This window comes from Mandrillus leucophaeus, unplaced genomic scaffold, assembly GCF_000951045.1.
Source record: "Mandrillus leucophaeus isolate KB7577 unplaced genomic scaffold, Mleu.le_1.0 Scaffold366, whole genome shotgun sequence".
Classification (NCBI taxonomy): Eukaryota; Metazoa; Chordata; class Mammalia; order Primates; family Cercopithecidae; genus Mandrillus; species Mandrillus leucophaeus.
Window position 1 is genome coordinate 1,395,202 of NW_012103876.1, and position 21,496 is coordinate 1,416,697.

The window sequence follows — 21,496 nt, forward strand, 5'->3', positions numbered from 1 at the left end:
ATGCGTATGTTTGTATATAAAGTGTCTGTGTATAATGTATATAGTATGTGATAAGTATGTATATGTTAGTATATAATATATATTTGACACATAGAAAATTATAAATACTTATACATAAAATATAATTCCCTTTGTATCAAAATTGGCTCATTCCACACATTGCAGTTTGGCACCTTGCTTCTCCCACTTAACACCACATCTTGGCACACTCCCATGTCAGCACACATGGGTCTAGCTCATCTTTCCCAACCATAGTGTGGCACTGCACTGGGTGGACATGCCACAGTTAACTAGCCAGTCCTGTACAGGTGATCATTTAGATCATTTTCCGTTTTTGGCTACAAAAAACCATGCTACAGTGAATCCTTGCACAGATATCTTTGTGTGCATGTACGACTAGAGTCACACGGGATCAATTCCTGGAAGGGGAGCTGCTGGCTCCAAAGGCGCATGCATTTATGCTTTTGGTAAACACTGCCAAACTGCCTTCCAAAATGTCTGCGCCAATTTGCAGTTCTACCAGCGGCCTGGGAACGTTTTTTGTTTGGTTGGGTTTTTTTTCTTTTTCTTTTTTTTTTGCAGTCTGGCTGCTGGTGGTCCCCTTACCTAATTACCTGTCACTTACACACCCTGCATTTCTGGCCACAGTGCCTTTGCCCATGCTGTACCCATAGCCAAAAATTCTCTTTCTCCCTAGCCTGCTAGATGAAGTGTTCCCCTTCCTGCCAGGCCACAGTTCAGATGTCACCTCTTTTTATGTCCTTTCCTGACTCCCTTAAGCCGTCAGAGTCCCTTTCCTCTGGGATACTACAGCTTCTTGGGCAGAATTCTATCATAGCACCAGCTGAGGGCCTACTGTGTGCCTGGCATTCTGTGATCATTTTGACAGTCCCCACCATAAACACACAAAAAAGTGGTTTTGTTCTCCACCTCCCTCCATCCTGGCTCTCCAGCTGCGCTGTCTTTTGTCAGCACAGCACTGCTTTGGGGCGTTTGCATTTGCACTCTCTATGGATCTTGTCCTCACCCATTGTGGTGCCATGGTGCCTCTCTGGAGTCTCTACAATTCACCTGCTGGTGGAGGCTTTCCCTGACCACCCTGTCTCAAGCACCCCTCCTCTAGTCCCCGTGTTACATCACCGTTACCTTCACAAATTACAAGCTGTAATGACCTTGTTGCTTTCGATGTTGATCCGTTTATTTTCTGTCCTGTCTTCCCCCGCTGAGCACACGAACACACACACGTACAAACACCCCCATGGTAAGCTTCCCCAGACCAGGAACCTTGTTTTCCTTTTCCACTGCCTCCAGCCTTGAACCTGCACCACTTGTCTAAGCGCTCAGTAAACATTCGTTGAATTAACCATTCCTGTTTTACAGAGGAGGAAACTGTCATTCAGAAAGGAGAGCCAAGTAGCTCAAGGTCCCACGGTTAATAAAAAGCACAGCTGAGATTCGAGCCCAGCAGAACTCCAAATCCAATCGCGTGATTTCTTCCCCACTCTTCACACGCCGCATTGTCCCCCTCCTCCACCTCCCAACAGACTACGAGAGTCTCACGGCCGGGGCCCCCAGGGGCGCGTCCCGGGCCCGCCCCGGGAGGCTCATCGGCTACGCGCAGTCACCCTCCCCGCCCCCTGTCAGTCAGGCCGAGGGGGCGGCGCGGCCGCCAGGCGGGTGCTGAGCTCAGAGCTGCCGCAGCGCCAGAGCCGGAGCTGGAGCGCGCGAGCTCTCAGGGCGGGAGGAACTAGCGGTGGCTGGCGACGCACCGGAGACCCGGGCACTGCTGCGCTCCTGCTGAGGACCCGCGATCCAAGCGCCTGACCCCGGCCCTATCCCCACTCCGGCCCCTAGTCCACCCCGGCCCGGCCTAGCGGAGCCCCAGCGTCCGCCCGCCGCAGCCACCGTTCCATCCCGAGCCCCGGCCCCGCATCCAGGTGAGGCGGCCGCGCGCCGGGGATGGGGAACGGGATGAGGGTGGAGAGGGGACTGAGGCGGCAGGAGGGAGCTGGGGAAGGGGATGGAAAATGGAGGGGGGTCCGGAGGATGCACATCAGTGTGCACCCCGGAGTATGTGAGTATGCTCCGGTGTTTGCAGCTGCCCGGGCGGCTGTGGGGACGTGTGTCTGCGCCCGTGTGGGTCGGGGTGTTCGTGCGCGTTGGAGCGTCTGCGTGTCCTGTGTGTGCACGTGAGCTTGTCCGTGGTGTATGTTTGTGTGCATGACCGTGTGACTCTGCCGTGCGTGTACAGGCGGGTCCTGGATCTTCGCGCCGAACCAGCACTCCGGTTCCACGGGGCTGCAGGTTGCAGGGCCCGGATAACAGAGGCAGTGGCCCCTCCCGCATTCCCGGGTTTCAAGGACGCTAGGACTCTCCGCGGCCCTGAGGCTTCGCACTGGGGAGTGGGGTGGGATGGGGGAAAGCGGGACGGGGCTCAGGGTCCAGAAGGGCGCCGCGGTCTCAGGAGGAGGAGGGGACCCACGTCCCTCGGAAGGGGCTGGGGTGAGGGTGCGGGGCCAGAGCACCGGTGCCCGTGTATCGCCCTCCCCAGGTCGCCAGGATGGACGTGTTCATGAAGGGCCTGTCCATGGCCAAGGAGGGCGTTGTGGCAGCCGCGGAGAAAACCAAGCAGGGGGTCACCGAGGCAGCGGAGAAGACCAAGGAGGGCGTCCTCTACGTCGGTGGGCGAGGGGCGGGATTTCTGGGGCTGCAGAGCTGGGGATCCCCCAAGAGTGTAGAGCTGGGGCCGGGTCCTGGGAAGGGGGGTTCTGGGCAGGAGAATATGAGTCAGCAGATGGGGCGGGGTCAGCAGGGGTCACGGGGGACATAGCCAGCCCATAGAAGCCTGGGTCTGTATCCGGAAATGGGGACACGGGGCGGGCTGATGAGGGGGAGCTCCAGCTGAAAGGCCAGGGACCGGTGCAGTGATGAAAGCAGAGAACCTCCTTTTTCTTATCCTTATTACCATTATTACTAGTTACCTGGTGTTGAACACTTGCTGTATGCCAAGTACTGGGTAAAATGTCATAACATCCATTTCCTCATTTAATGCTCCAGCCCATTCTACAGATAAGGGAAACTGGGCTTCCCAGAGGTCTAAGTACCTTGCCCAAGGTCACCCAGCTGGTAAATGCTGAAACTGGGGTTTGAACGAGCTTTATAGAGTCGGAAGCCCCACCCCTTCCCTTGTGGCGCCTCCCTCCAGCACCTCCAAGGCCGAGTTGAGTTGTGTTCCAGGTCCGCCTGCATCACCACTCCTGTGGTCTTTACCATTGCCATCTCTCCTCCCCGTCCGCTTTCCTTGCAACCACCGACTGGCATCAGGAGAAAGGCCAGGGTTGGATAACTTGCCCAGGGTTGTAGCATATTTGGATTGTGGCCATTTGAAAAATATTTTGTGTCCACTTATTATGTGCCAGGCCTCCTGCGAATGCTGGGGTTTCACAATGAACAGGAAAGAATGGTTCCTGCTCTCCTGATGGTGATACAGAGCATTTCAGTAGTGCAAGTTGACATCCAGTGGCTCCCCGAAGAGAATGCCTCATCCCTGAGTAATAAGAGGGGGCAGGGCTGCAGAAAAGCCAGGTGCAAAGGCCTTGGGGTGAGCTGGGGGCAAGGCAGGAAGTAGTGGTAGGAGGTGAGGTCAGAGTGATGGGCAGGAGACAGTTCACGAGGGCCCTTTGCAGGCCAGGGCAAAACGTTGTTATCATGGCCACGAGAGATTGTAAGCAAGGGACTGCCATGATGTGATTAGTTTAGAAAGGTCGCTTGGGCCTCTGGGGACAGAACAACTGCAGAGAGGTCTGATGGGAGATGGTAAAGCCACAGGATGAGGGTGGCAGGGACGAGGGCGGTGGCAATGGAGACCAGGCACAGGATGAGGGTGGCAGGGACGAGGGCGGTGGCAATGGAGACCGGGAGAAGGCTAAATTGCATGTCTGCTTAATACCAGCTCTGGCCTCCCTCCTGCCTCCTCCCCAAGGTCTTTCATTCCTGCTGGCCTCTGGCTCCCTGACATTGTCTCTCTGATAATAGACTCAGCCCCTCCAAGCCATACTGCTCTTCCTCTTAGATTGGCACTTCCTGTTCCTCCCTCTGCCTGGGAGCCCCTGATGGACCCCAGTTCCTACAAGTTAAAGCCTCGGCTCCCTGTACCCTGGCATTCAATGCCCTTCACGGTCCTGCCTCAGTTTACGTTTCCCACCACACCCATGGCTCCTGGCACATGGACTGTCCTGAAAGCACATTGCTCTGCCTTGTCTAAGTGGGTCCCTGGGCCTGGGATACCCTCTGCAATTTCCTTTCTGATGTCTATCTGCTCCCCATTTCTCAAGGCCCAGGCAGTGTTCCTTCCCTCCTCACACAGTCCTTGGAGGCTGGAAGTCCTCTCCCCACTACTTGAGGTCCAGGAACTGAATCTGTTCTCTTACCCACTTTAGACAGTGAGAGATTGGTCCAGGGCCTGGCACAGAGTAGGTGGAAACTGATGTTTTGTGGGAGGAGTGAAAGGGGAGCATGCAGCCTGCCCCTCCTGTTTCTGGGTGCTGGTTGGCCGTCGCCCTGAGAACCCTGTCTTCCCACGCCAGCCTCTCACCCCAACCCCCTGCCAGGCTCAGCCTGCCTAGACACCCAGTTCTGGCTCCATCACTGTTGTCTGTGTTGCCACATTGTCAGACGGGATACTCCCCGCCCTGTTTCCGGCTCTCATCCTCCAGCCCAGATCAGGCCCTCTGGCCTTCCCAGCAGCCCCCAGCCATTTTGATGTGACTAAGGTGCTACCCTCCTAGGAAGGCCCAGCCAATGCCATGGGTGCCAGTCACAATCTGCACATCACCTTTAGACCCACCCTGAGCCTGACACCCCCTACTGTGGCCAGAAGAAGGGGTTTGCACCCCTGTTAGGAGAAGAGAATCTTTAAAGGAAATGGAATGGGGCAATGGGCTGTGGGCAGTGGTGCATTGGGCACGAGGGGAACCTTTCAAATATATAGCTTTGTCGCCTCCCAGCTCCACCCCTACTCCCACCCCCCACCTGCCTCCCATCCTGGGCTACATGCTGTTAGAGTGGTTGGTAGCTGAAGTTTGAGGGCCAGAAAGGCCGGAACTTGAATGTCAGTTCAGCCACTTCCTAGTGGCGGAACCCACACTGAGCTTCCATCTGTGAAACAGGGACAATAACAGCACCCGCCTCCCAGGGCTGGGGAAAAGTGAAGTGCAACGGGGCAGGCAGAGGACCTTACACAGCACCGGCCCTCAGCCAGCATCCACTAGAGGGGTGGGGATATCGCGTCAGACAAGAGAGAAATGCAACTCCTGCGGACAGAGCTGTGGGGGCCCAGTGCAGTGATAAGAGGGGGATTAACATGGGGGTGCAGGTTGTAGGATGTGGGGACAGTGACCGGATGCCCACTTTGTCATCACCATGCTGTGCTGGAGTTTCTGTTCCCTCAGCACAGAGCCCTTAAATGTGCCGCTTTTTCTCCCTGCAGGAAGCAAGACCCGAGAAGGTGTGGTACAAGGTGTGGCTTCAGGTACCAGCCCAGCCCTGGCACCAGCCCCTTCTCTCACTTTAGGCCGGTGATCTGGCCGGGAACCAGAGGGCAGGGGCGGGGGAGACCCCCAAGGCTTCTGCGGGAATGCTCTGTGGGAAGGGCAGGTCCCAGGATACAAGGTGGGGCATCGATGGTTCCCCCTTGCTCCCAAACCCCTTCCTCAACCCCCTCCCTGCTCCAGTGGCTGAAAAAACCAAGGAACAGGCCTCACATCTGGGAGGAGCTGTGTTCTCTGGGGCAGGGAACATCGCAGCAGCCACAGGCCTGGTGAAGAGGGAGGAATTCCCCACTGATCTGAAGGTAAGCGATCCTCCTGACCCGCACATGCGCGCACACACACACACACACACACACCAGGCACACAAATAAACCTGTCACCATCCCCGCCCCCCCAGTCCTGCCACCAGCATGGAACACAAGCTACTTTGCCTGCCATCCTGCAGGGCCGTGCTAGACTCAGCTCAGAATGCATCTGAATAAAGGCGTGCATGGGTGTGACGTGTGATGCTCCCAGTGATGGGGACCCCCAGACCTGGCTGTCTGCGTGTATCGTGCTTGCCAGCGTGACCCAGATGACTACTGGCCACGTCTGCATGTGTCAATGATTGTTCATTCATTTCCTTTCATTCAACAAGTATCCATGCCAGAGAGAAATTGTCGTGGAGGCTGCCGCAGTGAATAGGTTCCTACGTTCCTGCAGCTGACATTGTAGTGGGAGAAGAGAGTAAAACGCAAGCCAGCAGGCAGGATGCTTTCCACGGGGAAAAGTGCTACAGAGAAAAGACAGAGAGGGCAATGGGACAGACAGGCAAGGGGTGAGAGGGCTATTTTAGCTGGGAAGGCTTCTCTGAGGAAGAACCAGTTGAGCTGACACCCAAAGGATGAGAGAGGCAGCCTTGAGATGTGTGGCAAGCGAATTTAAGGCCATAGGAACAGCAAGTACCAAGGCCCTGAGGCAGGTTGGAGCAGGTGGGAGCTGTGCTGGGGTGGATGTGATCTGTGCAGTTGTGTTTCCTGGGGGCCACTCATGTGTGCATGGAGACAGATCCCCCTACTAGGACTCCCTGATAAAAGGGGATTAAGAGTTGTGAGCTCTGAACCCACCTACCCCTAACCTCAGCTGGGTTTGAATCCTAACTCCGCTACTTCCCGGCTGCGTGACCCTGGGCAGGTCCCACCATGTCTCTGAACCCGATAGTTCGCTTGTAAAATGTGAGTGAACACAATAGGACTCTTATGCAGATTGGAGATAATATAGATTAGATATTCTCAAAGCTTGAGTGTGTATCAATCACCAAGAGGCTGGGTTAAAATACAGATCATTGGCCCCATCCTTACAATTTCTGATTCAGTAGGTCTGAGGTGGGGCTGGAGGATTTGCATTTCTAACAAGTACCCAGGTGATGTTGATGCTGCAGTTCCAGGGAGCGTACTATGAGAACCATGGATGTAAAGAGCTGGGTTTGCATACTGTGAGTGCCCCGCAAGAGACTGTGGCCACGTGATCACGCAAGCAGTCTGTGTCTGCCTGCAGGGGATCCTGTGACCACAGGTGTGCCTGGAAGTGGACCCCCATGCCATGTGTGTGCAGGCATTAGCTGTGGATGCTCTGTGCCTGTCCACGGACATGTGCAGACCCTGCCTCCATGGGGATGGGGGCTCCTTCTGCAGCGTTTGGTTCGGGGGACCAGTGTACGTTCAGCATGAGTGCATCCTCCAGGCTGTGGCAGACCCCATGCTGCCCTCCACTCCTGCCATTTTGCATAGTTGGTTCCTTCCACTGTTGGAAGTCAGGGTCTTGACTCAGAAGTTCTAGTTCCAGCCCTGTCTCTTTTTTATTTCTATTTATTTATTTACTTTTGAGATGGAATTTTGCTCTTGTTGCCCAGGCTGGAGTGCAATGGCACAACCTCTGCCTCCTGGATTCTAGAGGTTCTCCTGCCTCAGCTTCCCAAGTTGCTGGGATTACAGGCACCTGCTACCACGCCCGGCTAATTTTTTGTGTTTTTAGTAGAGACGGGGTTTCACCATGTTGGCCAGGCTGGTCTCGAACTCCTGACCTCAGGTGATCCACCTGCCTCGGCCTCCCAAAGTGCTGGGATTACAGGCATGAGCCACTGCGCCCGGCCATGACTTCCCATTTCTTATAATCATGTTACCATAATCACTCCCATTCATTGATCTCTTTCATGAGCAGGCACTGTCCTAGATGTTTTACATGAACTAACTCATTGACTCTTCACAATGTACCTATATGGCACCATAACCATCCCATTTTACAGATGAAGACACTGAGGTTTAGAGAAGTGAAGTCACTTGCCCAAGACCCCAGTTCCTGCCTGCCTCCCTCATAAGGTGGTCAGGAGGATAAGCTCAGGCCATGTCACTGGAGTTGCTTGGTGATGGCACAGGGCCAGTCCTAGTGCTGTGAGCTGGGGTGCAAAAGAGAGGCAGGTGCAGCCTCTCTGTCAGCCCCAAGGCTGTTTGTGATGTGGGTGGTTGAACAGAATTATTTCTGTCTGGTCACCTTTCACCTACTGGTGCTTGTTGACGCCTCAAGTCTGCCCTCCCAAGGGAGCCCAAGATCGTAGAGTTATAACCCAGACAACAGCTCCTTGGGCACCAGCAGCATGGGGGGACTCATGCAGACCCTGGGTCTGCATTTCTGAGACTCTCTGCTTCAAGCTTGCTTTCCATCCATCATCATGGAATCCTCACCAGCCTCATTTCCCATGCAACGCTGCTGAGAGTAGAAGCAAAATCACTTGCCTGATGCCAGGTAGCTACCAGGTGGCCAGGCTGGGGTTGTTTGTTTGTTTTCTGAGATGGGGTCCTGCTATGTTGCCCAGGCTGATCTTGAACTCCTGGGCTCAAGCAATCCTCCTGCCTCAGCCCTCCAAGTATCTGGGATTACAGGCTATGGGATTTTTTTAAGTGAACTTTTTACTGAAGTACAATGTACATGCGGAAAACTGGCAGCTCCATGAAATATTCACAAAGGGAATTCCCCTTGTAACCAGCAGCCAGCTCGAGACAGAACATTATCCCCCAGGACCCCACCTTGTGACCCCTTCCAGTTCCTATCCCCAGGGCCAGGACTAGGGGGAGACAAAAGAGGTGTCTGGGGCACTCGCTCATGGAGTCTCACTTGCACGGCCAGGAGAGGGAGGCCAGGCCTCCCTGACGTCTGCACTCCAGGAGCCTCACCCGCCTCCCATTAGTCCTGGCCCTGCCTATCCCCCTCCAAGGGGAACTGCTTTCTGACTTTTTGTTTTAGATGGAGTCTCACTCTGTTACCCAGGCTAGAGTGCAGTGGCACAATCTCAGCTCACTGAAACCTCCACCTCCTGGGTTCAAGCGATGCTCCTGCCTCAGCCTCCTGAGTAACTGAGACTACAGGCATGCACCACCATGCCTGGCTAATTTTTGTATTTTCAGTAGAGACGGGGTTTCACCATGTTGGCCAGGCTAGTCTCAAACTCCTGACCTCAAGTGATCTGCCCTCCTCGGCCTCCCAAAATGCCGGGAGTGGTAACAGGCATGAGCCACTCTTCCTGGCCTTGCTTCCTGGCTTCTATCAGCACAAAATTAGTTGGGTGTTTTTTGACTTATTGTAAATGTTATCATGAGGCTGGGCGCAGTGGTTTATGCCTGTAATCCCAACACTTTGGGAGGCCGAGGTGGGAAGATCACCTGAGGTCATGAGTTTGAGAATAGCCTGGCCAACATGGCGAAACTCCATCTCTACTGAAAATACAAAAATTAGCCGGACATGGTGGCACATGCCTGTAATCCCAGCTACTTGGGAGGCTGAGGCAGGAGAATCGCTTGAACCCAGGAGGCGGAGGTTGCGGTGAGCAGAGATTGCACCACTGCACACCAGCCTGGGCCGCAGAGCAAGACTCTGTCTCAAAAAAAAATAATGTTATCATGAAGTCCATGCTCTTCTATTCTGTATCTGGCTTCCTCCATTCATCAGGAAGCTTGTGAGACTCAGCCCTGCTGTTGTATGCATTGTTGTTCTTCATTCTTGTTGTGTAGTATTCCATTGTGTCATTAGCTCACAAGGCACACATCCATTCTTCTCATGTTGGACATTTGGGTTGTTTCCAAACAATGTGCTCAAGCTGGCTTTTTTTTTTTTTTTTTTTTTTTTTTTTTTGAGATGGATTCTCACTCTGTTACCTAGGCTGGAGTGTGCGATCTTGGCTCACTACAACCTCCGTCTCCCGGGTTCAAGCTATTCTCCTGCCTCAGCTTCCCAAGTAGCTGGGACTACAGGCATGCGCCACAGTGCCCAGCTATTAAGCTGGCATTTTAAACACTACATTCCATCCCTGGGTTCTGGTCATAGCTGGGTGACTTGGGGGCAAAATAACGTTTCCCCACCTCCTAGGCCTTGGCATACCCATCTGTGCAGTGGGGAAATGAGCCAGGTCAGGAGCTGGAAACTCATGTGCCCACAGGGCCCACCTAGACAGGTAATGTGAAGGAGCTGATGCTGCCTGGATGGGACTGGGACACCCAGGGTGCAGATGTGGTCAGGGCAGGCTTTCCTCGGCACCATTGCTCCTGGATCCCAGGTGTGTGCCAGCCCACAGGAGGCCCTGCACAGGTTGCACATGGATCCCAGGCTGTTGCATGTGCTTGTGTGTGCAGCCAGCTTGGTCCCGTGTTTGTTCACATACATGTGGTCGTCTGCAGGTGTCTGGCCATGTGTCTGGCAGCCCACCCACATGCATGCCCGCTGGTCTGCGCCTGTCTGGGCAGCAGACGCAGTGGGGAGGGGAGAGTCTTAGCTCACACATCCAAGCAACACCACGAGCTGTGGCTTCCAGCTTATCTTAAAATAGCAACAGCTGAAGAAATGAGGCCACACAGGGCCTGGGGGAGGGATGAGTGGAAGGTAGCAGGGAATGGCTCAGAGCCCCTGCCCAGCCCTGTCCCTGAGCCTCCAGCTCCCTTCAGCCCAGGGGAACCCCCAGGGTTATCTCTGGGGTCCCGATGCCCAGCACAGAGCCTGACACAAAGGATGAGGCATAAGCTGGTGACTGAGTATCCAAATGGTGGAAGTGCAGAGGCCGCCATGCATGGGGGGAGCACTGTGGAGAGCCAGCTCCCGCTCCACACTGTCACTTCAACTGTGATTCAGGGGAATTTCCCCCTTAACCTCCCTCCCACTTCCAAGGCATTCCAAATAAACAGCTGAATTAGAAATTATCCTTGCTCTGCCAACCCACCCTAGCCTTCCCCACTCCAACCAGCCCAAAGCTTCCCAGTGTGGGAATTTGGGGGGCATCCTGGCTGTCCTCACCAGCCCTGCCCTTCTCTGCCCACAGCCAGAGGAAGTGGCCCAGGAAGCCGCTGAGGAACCGCTGATTGAGCCCCTGATGGAGCCAGAAGGGGAGAGTTACGAGGATCCACCCCAGGTGAGGGGGCAGCAGGGCTGGGCGGGACTTTGGGAATCCAGGATGATTGCTGCCGTCCCTAGCTGGGGTGGGACATCCCTGGCATGAGATGGTTGGGCCAGGGAGCTTGACACCCTTCTTCTAGAACCCAGGCCCCAGGAGGTGGGAGCAGGGAGGAGAGGGCAGATAGGGTCTAGCGCTGGGCCCCAGGAACCCCTGCCCAGGAATTCTCTGCTGTCCCCAACTTCCAGGCTCCTCCCCTGCCCAGGAAAAGGGGAAGGTACTATTCCTCCTTGAGGGAGAGGGTTATTGGGCCAGGGCTTGGCCATTTGGTCTCCAACTCCTCCTCCCTTTTGCTCTTCTCTACTTCACCCCCATCCCTGTGATGCAGGAGGAATATCAGGAGTATGAGCCAGAGGCATAGGGGCCCAGGACAGCCCCCACCAGCAGCACAATTCTGTCCCTGTCCCTGCCCCGCCCCCTAGAGCCAGGGCTGTCCTTTGACTCCTTCTCCCCAATCACGAGATCTTCCTTCCGCTCTGAGGCAACCTCCTCGGAGCCTGTGTTAGTGTCTGTCCATCTGTCTGTCCTACCCGCCCACGTCCAACCCTGGGGCGTGGACAGGGCCGGGGTTGCGGCCGCGGCTGGGAGCCTCGCCCTTGCAGTGTTGCCTCCTCCCGTCCAGCGTCTGCGCGGATGTAGCATGTTCTATGTGTTTTTAAACGAAGATCCGAAGCGACGGCTCCTCCCCGATCCCCGACAGTGGCTTTCCAAGGGGCCCCCGGGCAGCCTCAGAGCACCCCGCCCCACTCCCATTAACCCCGAGAACATTTTTTTTTAACCAAAACCAGGAGCCAGGCTGTGCCATGTCCCTCCTCCCACCGCCCCCAGCCGGCCCGGTCCGAACGCGGGCGTCGTGTGTTGTGATTGTGGCATGGAGAGTCCCCATCCCCCCGTGTGAGCGTGTCCCGGGCGGGTGGGCCCGGCCGCCCCCCGCGAGTCCATGAATAAAGCTAATCTGTCTGTAGCCGGCGCCGCACGGGCAGGGCTGGGCTGGGCGCCGGGTGGGGGCGGCACGTGGCGGCGGGTGTTCCAGGTCCCAGTCTGCCCCTCTGCGCTCTTCGGGGTCTGGCACACACAGCCGAGGTACAAGACTGGCCACCTCTGGCTTCGTGTCTCCATCTCCTACTCTGTCCCCCGATGGCAGGTCGGGGAGGGTGCTCCCCGGGGCTGGGAGGCGGGAAGGTGGCCTCGGGCGCCGCCTGCTAGTCCCTAAAGTGCCAGCTGGGAGTGCAGGATCTAGGGAAGCCCCATGACGCCGCAGTGTTGGGGCGGAAGGGCTCACATCTGGCCGCACAGGCAGCGCAGGCGCGCCGATGCCCACTCACGTGCGGACCCCGCGTGCCTCTCCGTGGGTCCAAGTGCTCGAACCCGAGTGTGCGCACTCTGGCCGCGCAAGCGTGCAAACACGCGTGCACGCACGCTGGCCAACACGTGCAGACCAGCGCGCTCCCATTCGAGCGCTGAAAGACCTCTCCCACTCCAGAACGCGGACATGCACAAAGCCCCGCGCATACCTACCCAACGCAGAAAAACCTGTCTAAGGGGAGGGGAAATGGGCAACTGCCCCTGGAGCCAGCAGAGCCCTGGCCTCCGGTGCTCCACCCTCCCACCCCCACGAAGGCTCCGGAATGTTTGAGGCCAAAAGTTTGAGGTGGGCGAGGGCCCGCAAAGGTCTGGGATGCCGCCTGGGAGCCTTCAGCGGATCAGGATCAGCACTAGGGGGCCCCCAACACCGCCTCAGAGTGAGACAGATGGAGGCGGAGATACTGCTGGCTCCGCGCTGAGGCACCGCCCCCCCATGTGCTGCCTTTATTGGCACAGGCACTCCCTGCTCGAGGCCCCGCCCCTGCCCTCTTGCCGCAGAGGCCTTATTTCCGCGCTTGCACCGAGGCCCCGCCCCGTCCTGCAGAGGCCCCGCCCCCACCCGGACGGGATATTGGCGTGGCTGTGCCGCAGAGGCCCCCAAACTCGCCTGCGCAAGACCCTACCCTATTCTAAACCTCGGTGCGACCTCAATTCCGTGCCGCAAGACTGCGTCGCCCTCCAGCCCCTAGCTGGAAGAAGTTTGCTCTATTCAGTTAGCCCCCGAATGTTAGCGCCTCTTTCCCTAAGTTGTTGGAGGCGAGAAGTGGTGCCAAGCTGAGAAGAAGGCCTTGAACGCTGCGGGAGACCGTTCTGCTCAGGTCACCTTGGCCCGCAGGGTAGGGACCTTTATTTCCTGAAGTAGGAGGCAGCTGGCAGACGGGGTGCGGGGGGTGGGGGGGCGCGGGGAACAAACCGGTGGTCTTGGATTCTCTGAGTCACTTACGTGAGGATGTCACGAGCTCCAGATCCCTTTTGGTTGAATTAAGATGCTTCTCACAACCACAATCCGTGGGGATTGCAAACTCGTGGCCCTCAGGCTGAATTTGGCCTGTAGATATGTTTGATTTGCGAGCACAAGGTTTTAAAATTGTGAAATTTGAATGCCTTTAGGCTGGACACACCTTTTCCGCTTGGCCACGGTCCGTCCCCTCCTTTTGTATCACACCCATCCACTTCACTCATTTTCATGCACTGCCTGGCCTCTAAAGACTGACTTTGCCACCTCCAATCCAGCTACCAGCACCTGACCCCCATTTTTAAACGCCAAAAACCAGGTTTGCCATCTGGCTTGTGGGGAGATTCATTCCTGCTTCCTGGGTGCCAAGCCTCACATCTGGTCCCACTGAGAATGGTTCTGCTCAGAGACCAGTGTTCTTATCTGCCAGGGTCAATGCATTCCAGGCACAGGCTAGAAGTGTCAGCCAAGATACCAGTCTTGTGTCAGAAGCCTTGACCGTGTACATGTGAGAGCCCACACATCTCATGGGCTCTCCCTTGTGACAGGGACCAAGCCATTTCCGAAGTGCCCAGTACATCCCACCATGAAACGCTTATCTCCAGTAATTTCACTGGAAACTGCCCTCAAGTCTTTCTTGTTTTTTACCCCCAATTTATGGATGAAGGAATGAAGGCTGGAGAGGCAGTTACCCTGCCCACCGTCACCGTTGCTGGGAAGTGGCAAAGGCCACATTCGGCCCCAAGCCTGTCTCCAAAGCTCAACTCCTTTGGAATTTCCAAAAGGGGACTGCTTTGCCTCTGAGGGGAGATAAACAAAAGACACGAGCAACAGGAAAATGTGGAGGTAGCAGCGTGGAGATTACGGACACTTGTGCAATTTCATGGAGCCAGGGAGTGAGGCTATGCACGTGGGTGGGTTTGAGCTGTGTGTGCACACTTACAAAGGTGGTATGGGCATGAAGTGTGCTCTGTCTGCATCAGTGTTCACGCATGTACACATGTTGCCCACAAGTGTTGTGGGTTCGTTTAGTCCAACAGTGTGCATGGCACAGCTGCTCTGTCCTTAGATGAAGGAGGGGCTGCAGGGAACAGCCCTCAGGTCACTGCTCCAACTAGAGCTCACCTAGTGATCACAAAATGGCCAAGAAATACGTGGAACGAGGTAATCTTGAGTTTTACGAAGAACAAAGCAGAGCAGTGTGAGAGAATGTGATGAAGAGGAGGTGGTGAGCAACCTTAAAATAAGGCGACCAGGTCAGTTGTCTGAGGAGGGGAGGTTGGAGCTGAAACCTAGTGGAGAAGAGGGTGGTATGGGAAGACCTGGGGGGTGGCAAGTGTCACGGGTGGAGGAAAAGCCCACCTCGCTGTGTGTCTGTGTGTCCCCAGCAGTGTGGTCATGAGGCTGATCCCAGATCTCCTGAGATTGTGGATCCAACCCCACCTCACCTGGCCCATGATTTCCCTTTGTCTGCCGGCCTCCTCCTCCACCCAGACAGCAGCCGTCACCTCTGCCTGCTGCAACCCTCCCTCTTCTGAGCTTTCCTTAGTCCTCTAACTGGAAGTGATTTCTCCTCCTCACCCCCATCCTGCTTTGCTGTGCACATAGAGACTGCCTTTCCACCTGTGTCAGCACCCTGAGGACCCTTGCTGGGCGGCTAACCTGAAAACTGCCCTCTCCCACTGATGGAGGGCTGGGGAGGGTCCCCCGTCCCCACTGTTCGTCGGTCTCCCCACCCCCACCCCCAGTAATGCAGCTCCACAGCTTTCTCTGGAACTTTATTTTTGTTTTCTGCCTTCCCTATTTATAGCTCTCTCCCCTTCAAACCATCCCTGCATCCATCCTGTTGCCTAGAAACGGGCTCTGGGCTGAGGGTGGGGGAAGGCCAGGCCGAGCCCAGGCAGGGGAAGGAAGAGCTGTCACCCACTCCCCTGTTAGCACCACCCCCAGGCTCCCAGAAGCCCACCCCTCCCGCTGCCCAGCACCCATGGTGTTTTTTTAAAAGAGAAAACAAAATGTGACAAGCAGCAGCCTTTGGGAAGTCCTCCCTGGCTCCTCAAGGGCACCATGATCATGATTTCACTCGCACCTCTCAATAGCCTATCCTGCCTGAAGCCTGGACCCATTTTTTCAGATGAAGAAATGGAGGTTTCAAGAAGCAAAAGTCTTGCAGCCCAGGTACCCTCTCAGTGGCAGCTCCATGCTGTGGGGTTGAGAGCCTTGGGATATCGGCCTGACACACTGAAAAGAAAGCTTGAAAGCATAAATCATTCTGTAATTATTTACTTACAGAAGGATGGAGGGAAAAAGTTTACAACAAACCTGCCACACAGCAAGCCACTGGCCATGCATCCACCATACCCTCTACCATGTGCCCTACCATGCCCCTGCAGTCCCCCCACCTACCTCCTACTGTGCGCCCACCACACCCAGCTGCAGCTTAACTTCTGGCCCTAGTGCTTCCTTCCACAGATTGGACCAGGCCTGCTTCCTGACTCCGTCATGCCACCAACTGTGGCAGCGGAAGTTCACATAACCTCTCTAAGCCTTGGTTTCCTGAGTCCCAAAATGAGGACTCCCCATAGGACTAGTAGGAGAATTACATGCAATACTGATGAGAAAGTGCTTTGTAAATTATAGAGTGCTGTAAATTGGGAGTGATCAGTTAGAATAGTTAATATTGTTTATTGTTGTTGTCGTTGTTAGGGCCAAGAGGTAGGGCAGGGGAGCCAAAATCAGCCCGGAGATTAGAGAGGGAGCCTCTGGCCAGTGTCCAGGAAGAAGGACTCCTTTCCCTGGCGGAATGAGGGACATGGGTGGGGGCTGCCCGGGCACACCTGCAGGATATCACGGAGTGGAGGAGGGCACAGAGGTCCTCTTGTGCCCAATTTCTCCCTCTCAAGTGCTCCATCCCTTATTGTCCACCCCCAACTCATTGTCCCCTGCCCTAAGGTTCAACTTTGCTTTCCAAATAAGCTCTCTGGGATAACTTGAGCCCAGGAGTTCGAAATCAGCCTGGGCAACATAGCAAGACCCTGTCTACAAAAAATACTAAAAATTAGCTGGGTGCAATTGCTCACACCTGTAGTCCCAGCTACTTGGGAAACTGAGGTGGGAGGATTGCTTGGGCTCAGGTACTGGAGGCTGCAGTGAGCTGTGATCATGACACTGCGCTCCATCGTAGGCAAAGCAAGACCCTGTCTCAAAAAAGAAAAAGAAAAAGAAAGGCTCTTGGGCAGTATGGGAGAGAGGGCTGCCAAGGAGCAGCTGGGCCATGATTCAGCCTGAGTCACCATCCAAATCCTGGAGCCTCCCTCATCCAGGTCGGGCTGCAGCTGCTGGGGGTGAGGGGGTGCAGCGAGTGGGGAGGGGGCCTGTGTGAGCAGCAGGCTGTGTGCATATGTGCCCAGGCCAGGGCTCTCATGACCACCAGTGCAGCACTGTGAGGGCCTGGGGGCAGTGCCTATGAGGAGATCAGGGTGGGGAAGGTGACCCGATGTGCATCAGTTATCTGGGCTGACTGAGAAGGTCGGGTTTCCTTGTGTGTGTGCATGTGTGTGTGTGTGTAGCATGTGCACATGTATGAGGTTGTTGTATGTATGTCTGAGCGGGGCTAGAGTTTGACTCCCAACTTTGTTACTTTCTAATTGTGCAACCCTGGCAAGTTACTTAACGTCTCTGAACTTTTTAGTTTCCTCACCTACGGAATGGGAATAATTGTATTGTCTCACATGGTTTTCTTTAGGATTAAATAGAATGAGGTGAAGACTGTAAAACACGTATGTACAGTAAGTGGTATACTACCATCGTTGTCATCATCTGGGGAGTCCTGGGTGAGACATGGCACACAGGAGAACGGGTGTGGGTCCGAGTGTCTGTATTCAGAGGGTGCAGGTGTGTGGGGTCTGGGTATTTGTTATTTTTATTTTTAAATAAATTTTTTTAAAATTTCGTTCAATCTTCATAGCCAGCTATGGGTAAGTATTTCTTGAAGGAGCGTGTGCGTGTATATGGTGTGTGCATCCCTGAAGCAAACACAAGAGCTTTACAGAAAGTTGGGTTTGTATGGCACTGCCTCCCCTCCACCACCCACACACACACACACACACGCCACACGTGCACACACACACAGCACACACCCCTAGTGGCTTCAATTTGCTGAAATATGGCCTAGACCAGGGCCAGTATCCAGGCAAAGAGTTCAGGAACTGTGGATGCTGCTGTGTTGGGAATCTCAGACCTTCTCAAAAGTTTTAGCCTCAAACAAAGCTAGAGTGGGAGTAGCCGCCTGGGTGTGGGAAGGGGATTGTGTTTTATGGAGGAGATATGAATGTGAAAGAGAGGGGGAAAGAGGGCAAGATACATATTTTCTGTGTGTGTGTGTGTGTGTGTGTGTGTGTGTGCAGGGGTGGCTTTGGGGGGTGGCTGCTGTCTCTGCTCTGGTACAGTCTGCTTGTCTCCATGGTGCCTGTTGCCACACACGCTTGCTTTTCAGAAAGTCACTGGGATTGTTTATTCCACCCCCGGCCTGGGCGCCAGCCAAGAAGCTGCAGGCACTTGTTTATCTTGTGGTGCGTACGAGTGTGTATGGCTCCCCAGCGGCAGAGCAACCCGAGATACACACACACACTCACATGGGGGTGAGTGACCACGTCGGTTGTCACAGGGTGAGCCTGAACCCTAGGATGAGTCACAACCTGGGACCAGATGGATTTTCTCCACACGGGGACAACGATGACCCCCAGCAATTCCAGGTGTATGCAGCACCGATTCAGCAAGGCCCAAAATTCCAGGAGAGTGGGAGAGGCAGGTGGCTTTGGTTCTGTGCTCCATCCCTGACTCCCCCCTCTCCCCAGAACAAATCAGTGACCTGGGTCACTGCCCACCCTAGAGCTGGCACTGGGATCCATCCCACCCCACCACATGGGCTGGGGTGGGGAGGTGGTCTCCCAAGGAAAATGGAGGTGCCGTAGTCAGAAAAGGGTGCACAGTGCTGGGCTTGCCATAACACTGCTGTCCACAGCAAGGGCATTTGGTGTATTTTTCATCCCTACATCTTCCTTACAGCTCTGAGAGCTAAGCATTGTATATGATGATATCGAGGCTAAGAGAAACTTCAACCAAGGCTACACAGCTAGTAACTGGCAAAGCCAGGACTGAACCCACATCAACTGCCTCCGTACCTGTTTTGAGCTCCTCTGCATTAGCAAGTGCTTTGTTTTGTTGTCTGGAAATTTTCATTATAAAAATGTTTTTATCAACAAGTCCCTATGGAACAAGAGTGGTTGCAGAGCATGGCAGAGGACCTAGATTGTAAAGAGGCTCCGATGTCCACATAGCAGGCACTGCCAGAATTCCGACCACATCCCCTTGGGTGCTCTTATCATTTTTGTGCCCACCAGCAGGACTCCCAGCAGCAGTACTGCATCTTTGCCAGAGAGATGCTGTCAGGCTGCTGGGACCCACTTTGCCCACATTCATTGTGGGCCAGGAGTGCCTGGGAATTAACACACAGCCCATGCAACACATTCCAGGGATGGCCCTTAACCAACATCTGCTGGTGTTGGGATATAAATACCCCACCTCCCTTGCCCTCAGCCAGGAGAATTCCAAAATGTGTATTTACCCCATTTTCCAAGAGTTCGCTGCAGGATTAGGCTTCACTCACTCACTGTGGTAGCCGACTTAATAATAACCTCATACTGGCTGCCTTCCCTTCCTGGGTCACCTTCCCACTCCCCTGCTGGTGTCCTTGCACCTCACAAATAAACCACATGCCTTTGATCTTTATCTCCAGGTCTGGGAGCTGCCCTGGGGTTCTGGAGCCTATCCCTGCCTTCCACCTGAGCATCCAGGCCCAACCCTGGTCCTCTCTTTTGCTGACACCTTGCCCTTTCCCTCTGTACTGGGCACCTTCCATCAGAATTTAAATGCCTTCAAGTCTCCTTCATCTCAAAATCCCATCCCTCTGGAGAGACTGTCATTCCTCTTTTCTCTCTCAAAGCCCAGACTTTCTGAGGAAGTTGTCTACTTGTCCACCTCATTTCCTTACTCCCATTTCCTCATCAGCCTACCCCCGACCATGGCTGCCTTCCACCCCCCTACTCCACTGACTGCGTCTCATCAACTTTCAAAGTCCAGAGGACACCTTTCAGGCCATATCTTGTCTTCTTGATGTGGTTGACCCTGCCTGCTTTCTGGAACACTCTCTCCCTTGGCTTCTGAGATATAACATTCTCCTGGGCTGCTTCTGGCTTCTCAGATCACTGCTCCTCATTCTTTGCTGCAGCCTCCTTTTCTCAGCCAGTCCCTTCATGTTAGTGTGCCTCAGAGTTGGCCTAGGGCCCTTGTGTCTCCCTGCCTGGTGTGTACTATCCTCCCACGTGCCGACACCCCTCCCATGACCTCCAGCACCAACTGGAGGTGGATGGGCTCCCTTGTCTGACTTCAGCTTTGGCCACTACAGAACTCAGTTCTGGACTCAAATATATCAGCACGGCCATCCTATAAGCCCCCTTTTCCCCCCAGAACTCGTAAGTTATCTGTCCTTCATCCACCTGGCTCCCCAAGGCAGAATCTCAGAGAGACAGCAGAGATCTCTCTCCCCTCCCACCCACATCCACCTCATGGTCAAGCCCTATTGATTTTAACCCCTAAACAGTTATCCAATCTGACCCCTCCTCTCCATCCCCTACAAATGCTGCCATGGTTCAGGCATCGTCATCGCTCACCTGAACACCTGCCACAGCCTCTTCACTCCTGCCTAGTCCCTGCTCCTGTCCACCCTCGTCCTGTCCCAGGGGGACCTTTTTCGATCACAGGTTGGTTCTTGCCACTTTTCGCATCTGTGAACTTCTCCAAGCCTTAATTTCATTTGTGTCATGGAGCCAGTAATGTTTACTTTGAAGGGCTGTAGGGAGAAAAAAATGAAATGATGAATGTGGAATAAGGGTTTGTAAGCTCTGAAGCGAAATGGCCTTGTGGGCAGTGAATGAGCAATTTTCAGGACCGGAAATGTGAGGAAGCAGCCCCGGTGTGGTGCTGTCCGTGGTTCTGAAACCGGTCCGACACGCTGAGGTTTTCTCCTTCCCTGGCGTGCTGCCTGGAGACGCCAGTCCCACGGATTTTCTTCATTTACCACTTAGAATTTTATATATATATATATATATATATAAAGGATCACGGTGACTTAGGGTTCACTAAGTAAGAGAGGGGAGTAAAACATAAGAATAAGACGTGAGGTTTCAGGAGTTAGACTGCATGGGTTTGTAATCCTAGCCCCACTACTAACTAGATGTGTGACTGCAAACAAGTTACTTATCTGCTTCTGTTTTCTTACCTGAAAAATGGAGATATAATACATTAATATTAACTTGCTCCTAAACGACTGGAAATTGAAATTAGATAAAACCTGTAAACAGAATCTTAGCGCCGTGTCTGGCCCTACATAAGCATCATTGCCAATAGTTGTTACCGTTAATTAATAGATGGTGGTGGCTTCATAGTACCGGTGCGAGAGGGTTTTGTCACATCTAGGGCAATTACGGAATTATTTTTTCTCCTCTGGGAAGTCAAGGGGAAGGGAACTCCTTCTCTGCAGGAAAATGTGGGGGGGGGGGGTGGGCAGCGAGTCTCCGTGTCCTTGGTGATTCAGATACCACTGGAAGTCCCTGAACACCTACTTTGCCCTTCCAAGACCACCACGAGGTGCTTAATGTTAGTTCTGTTTTACAGATCGGGAAACTGAGGTGCAGAGAGGTGAAATAATTTGCCCGAGGGTACCCAGGGGGAGGGGGCGGGCCCCCCGACTGGGAGGCCGCAGCCAGGGACTGGAAGACGCCTCTGCCGCACCACTACCTCCAGGCGTCCCCGCCATTCGCTGGAGCGTGGGCAGCGGCGAGACAAAGGGCCGGGGGCGGGGAAGAGGAGGCCGGAAGTGCGACCAGGGGTGTGGGGGGCGGAGGCGGGAAATTTCCTCGCTGGCGGAACCGGGAGATCGCGCCGACCTGGGTCCCCATCCAGGCGACGCGAGTCCTCGGCAGGCGACTGCCCCTCTCTGAGCCCCAATTCGCTCCTTGGTCAAGCCAGGCGAGGGCATTCGAGGGGCTGGACTGAGATCTGCGAGACGGCGCGCCCCGCCCTCAGCAAGCGCGC

The 21,496-nt window shown here is 54.6% G+C and overlaps 1 protein-coding gene across 4 annotated transcripts; it reads left to right on the plus strand.

Annotated features, from left to right (window-relative positions):
- Positions 1 to 1,662: 1,662 nt before the first annotated feature.
- SNCB (synuclein, beta) lies at positions 1,663 to 11,986 on the plus strand. Of its 4 annotated transcripts, XM_011989995.1 has the most exons (7): positions 1,668 to 1,937; positions 2,252 to 2,407; positions 2,552 to 2,681; positions 5,489 to 5,530; positions 5,733 to 5,851; positions 10,891 to 10,980; positions 11,351 to 11,986. In XM_011989995.1, the coding sequence occupies exons 3-7, from the start codon at positions 2,561 to 2,563 to the stop codon at positions 11,381 to 11,383; spliced, it is 405 nt and encodes a 134-aa protein (XP_011845385.1). In that variant the 5' UTR covers positions 1,668 to 1,937; positions 2,252 to 2,407; positions 2,552 to 2,560; the 3' UTR covers positions 11,384 to 11,986. The 4 variants fall into 4 exon arrangements, with proteins under 4 accessions (XP_011845384.1, XP_011845385.1, XP_011845386.1 ...); XM_011989994.1 differs by lacking the exon at positions 2,252 to 2,407 and having other exon boundaries at positions 1,663 to 1,937; XM_011989996.1 differs by lacking the exon at positions 5,489 to 5,530.
- The last annotated feature ends 9,510 nt before the right edge of the window (positions 11,987 to 21,496 follow it).

What these genes read in the sequence shown, in the direction of transcription:
- SNCB (XM_011989994.1), top strand. Translation starts at nt 2,561, where the DNA reads ATGGACGTGTTCATGAAGGGCCTGTCCATGGCCAAGGAGGGCGTTGTG. An exon ending in AATTCCCCACTGATCTGAAG is followed by an intron (nt 5,852 to 10,890) that starts GTAAGCGATCCT and finishes CTCTGCCCACAG; the next exon opens with CCAGAGGAAGTGGCCCAGGA. An exon ending in GTTACGAGGATCCACCCCAG is followed by an intron (nt 10,981 to 11,350) that starts GTGAGGGGGCAG and finishes CCTGTGATGCAG; the next exon opens with GAGGAATATCAGGAGTATGA.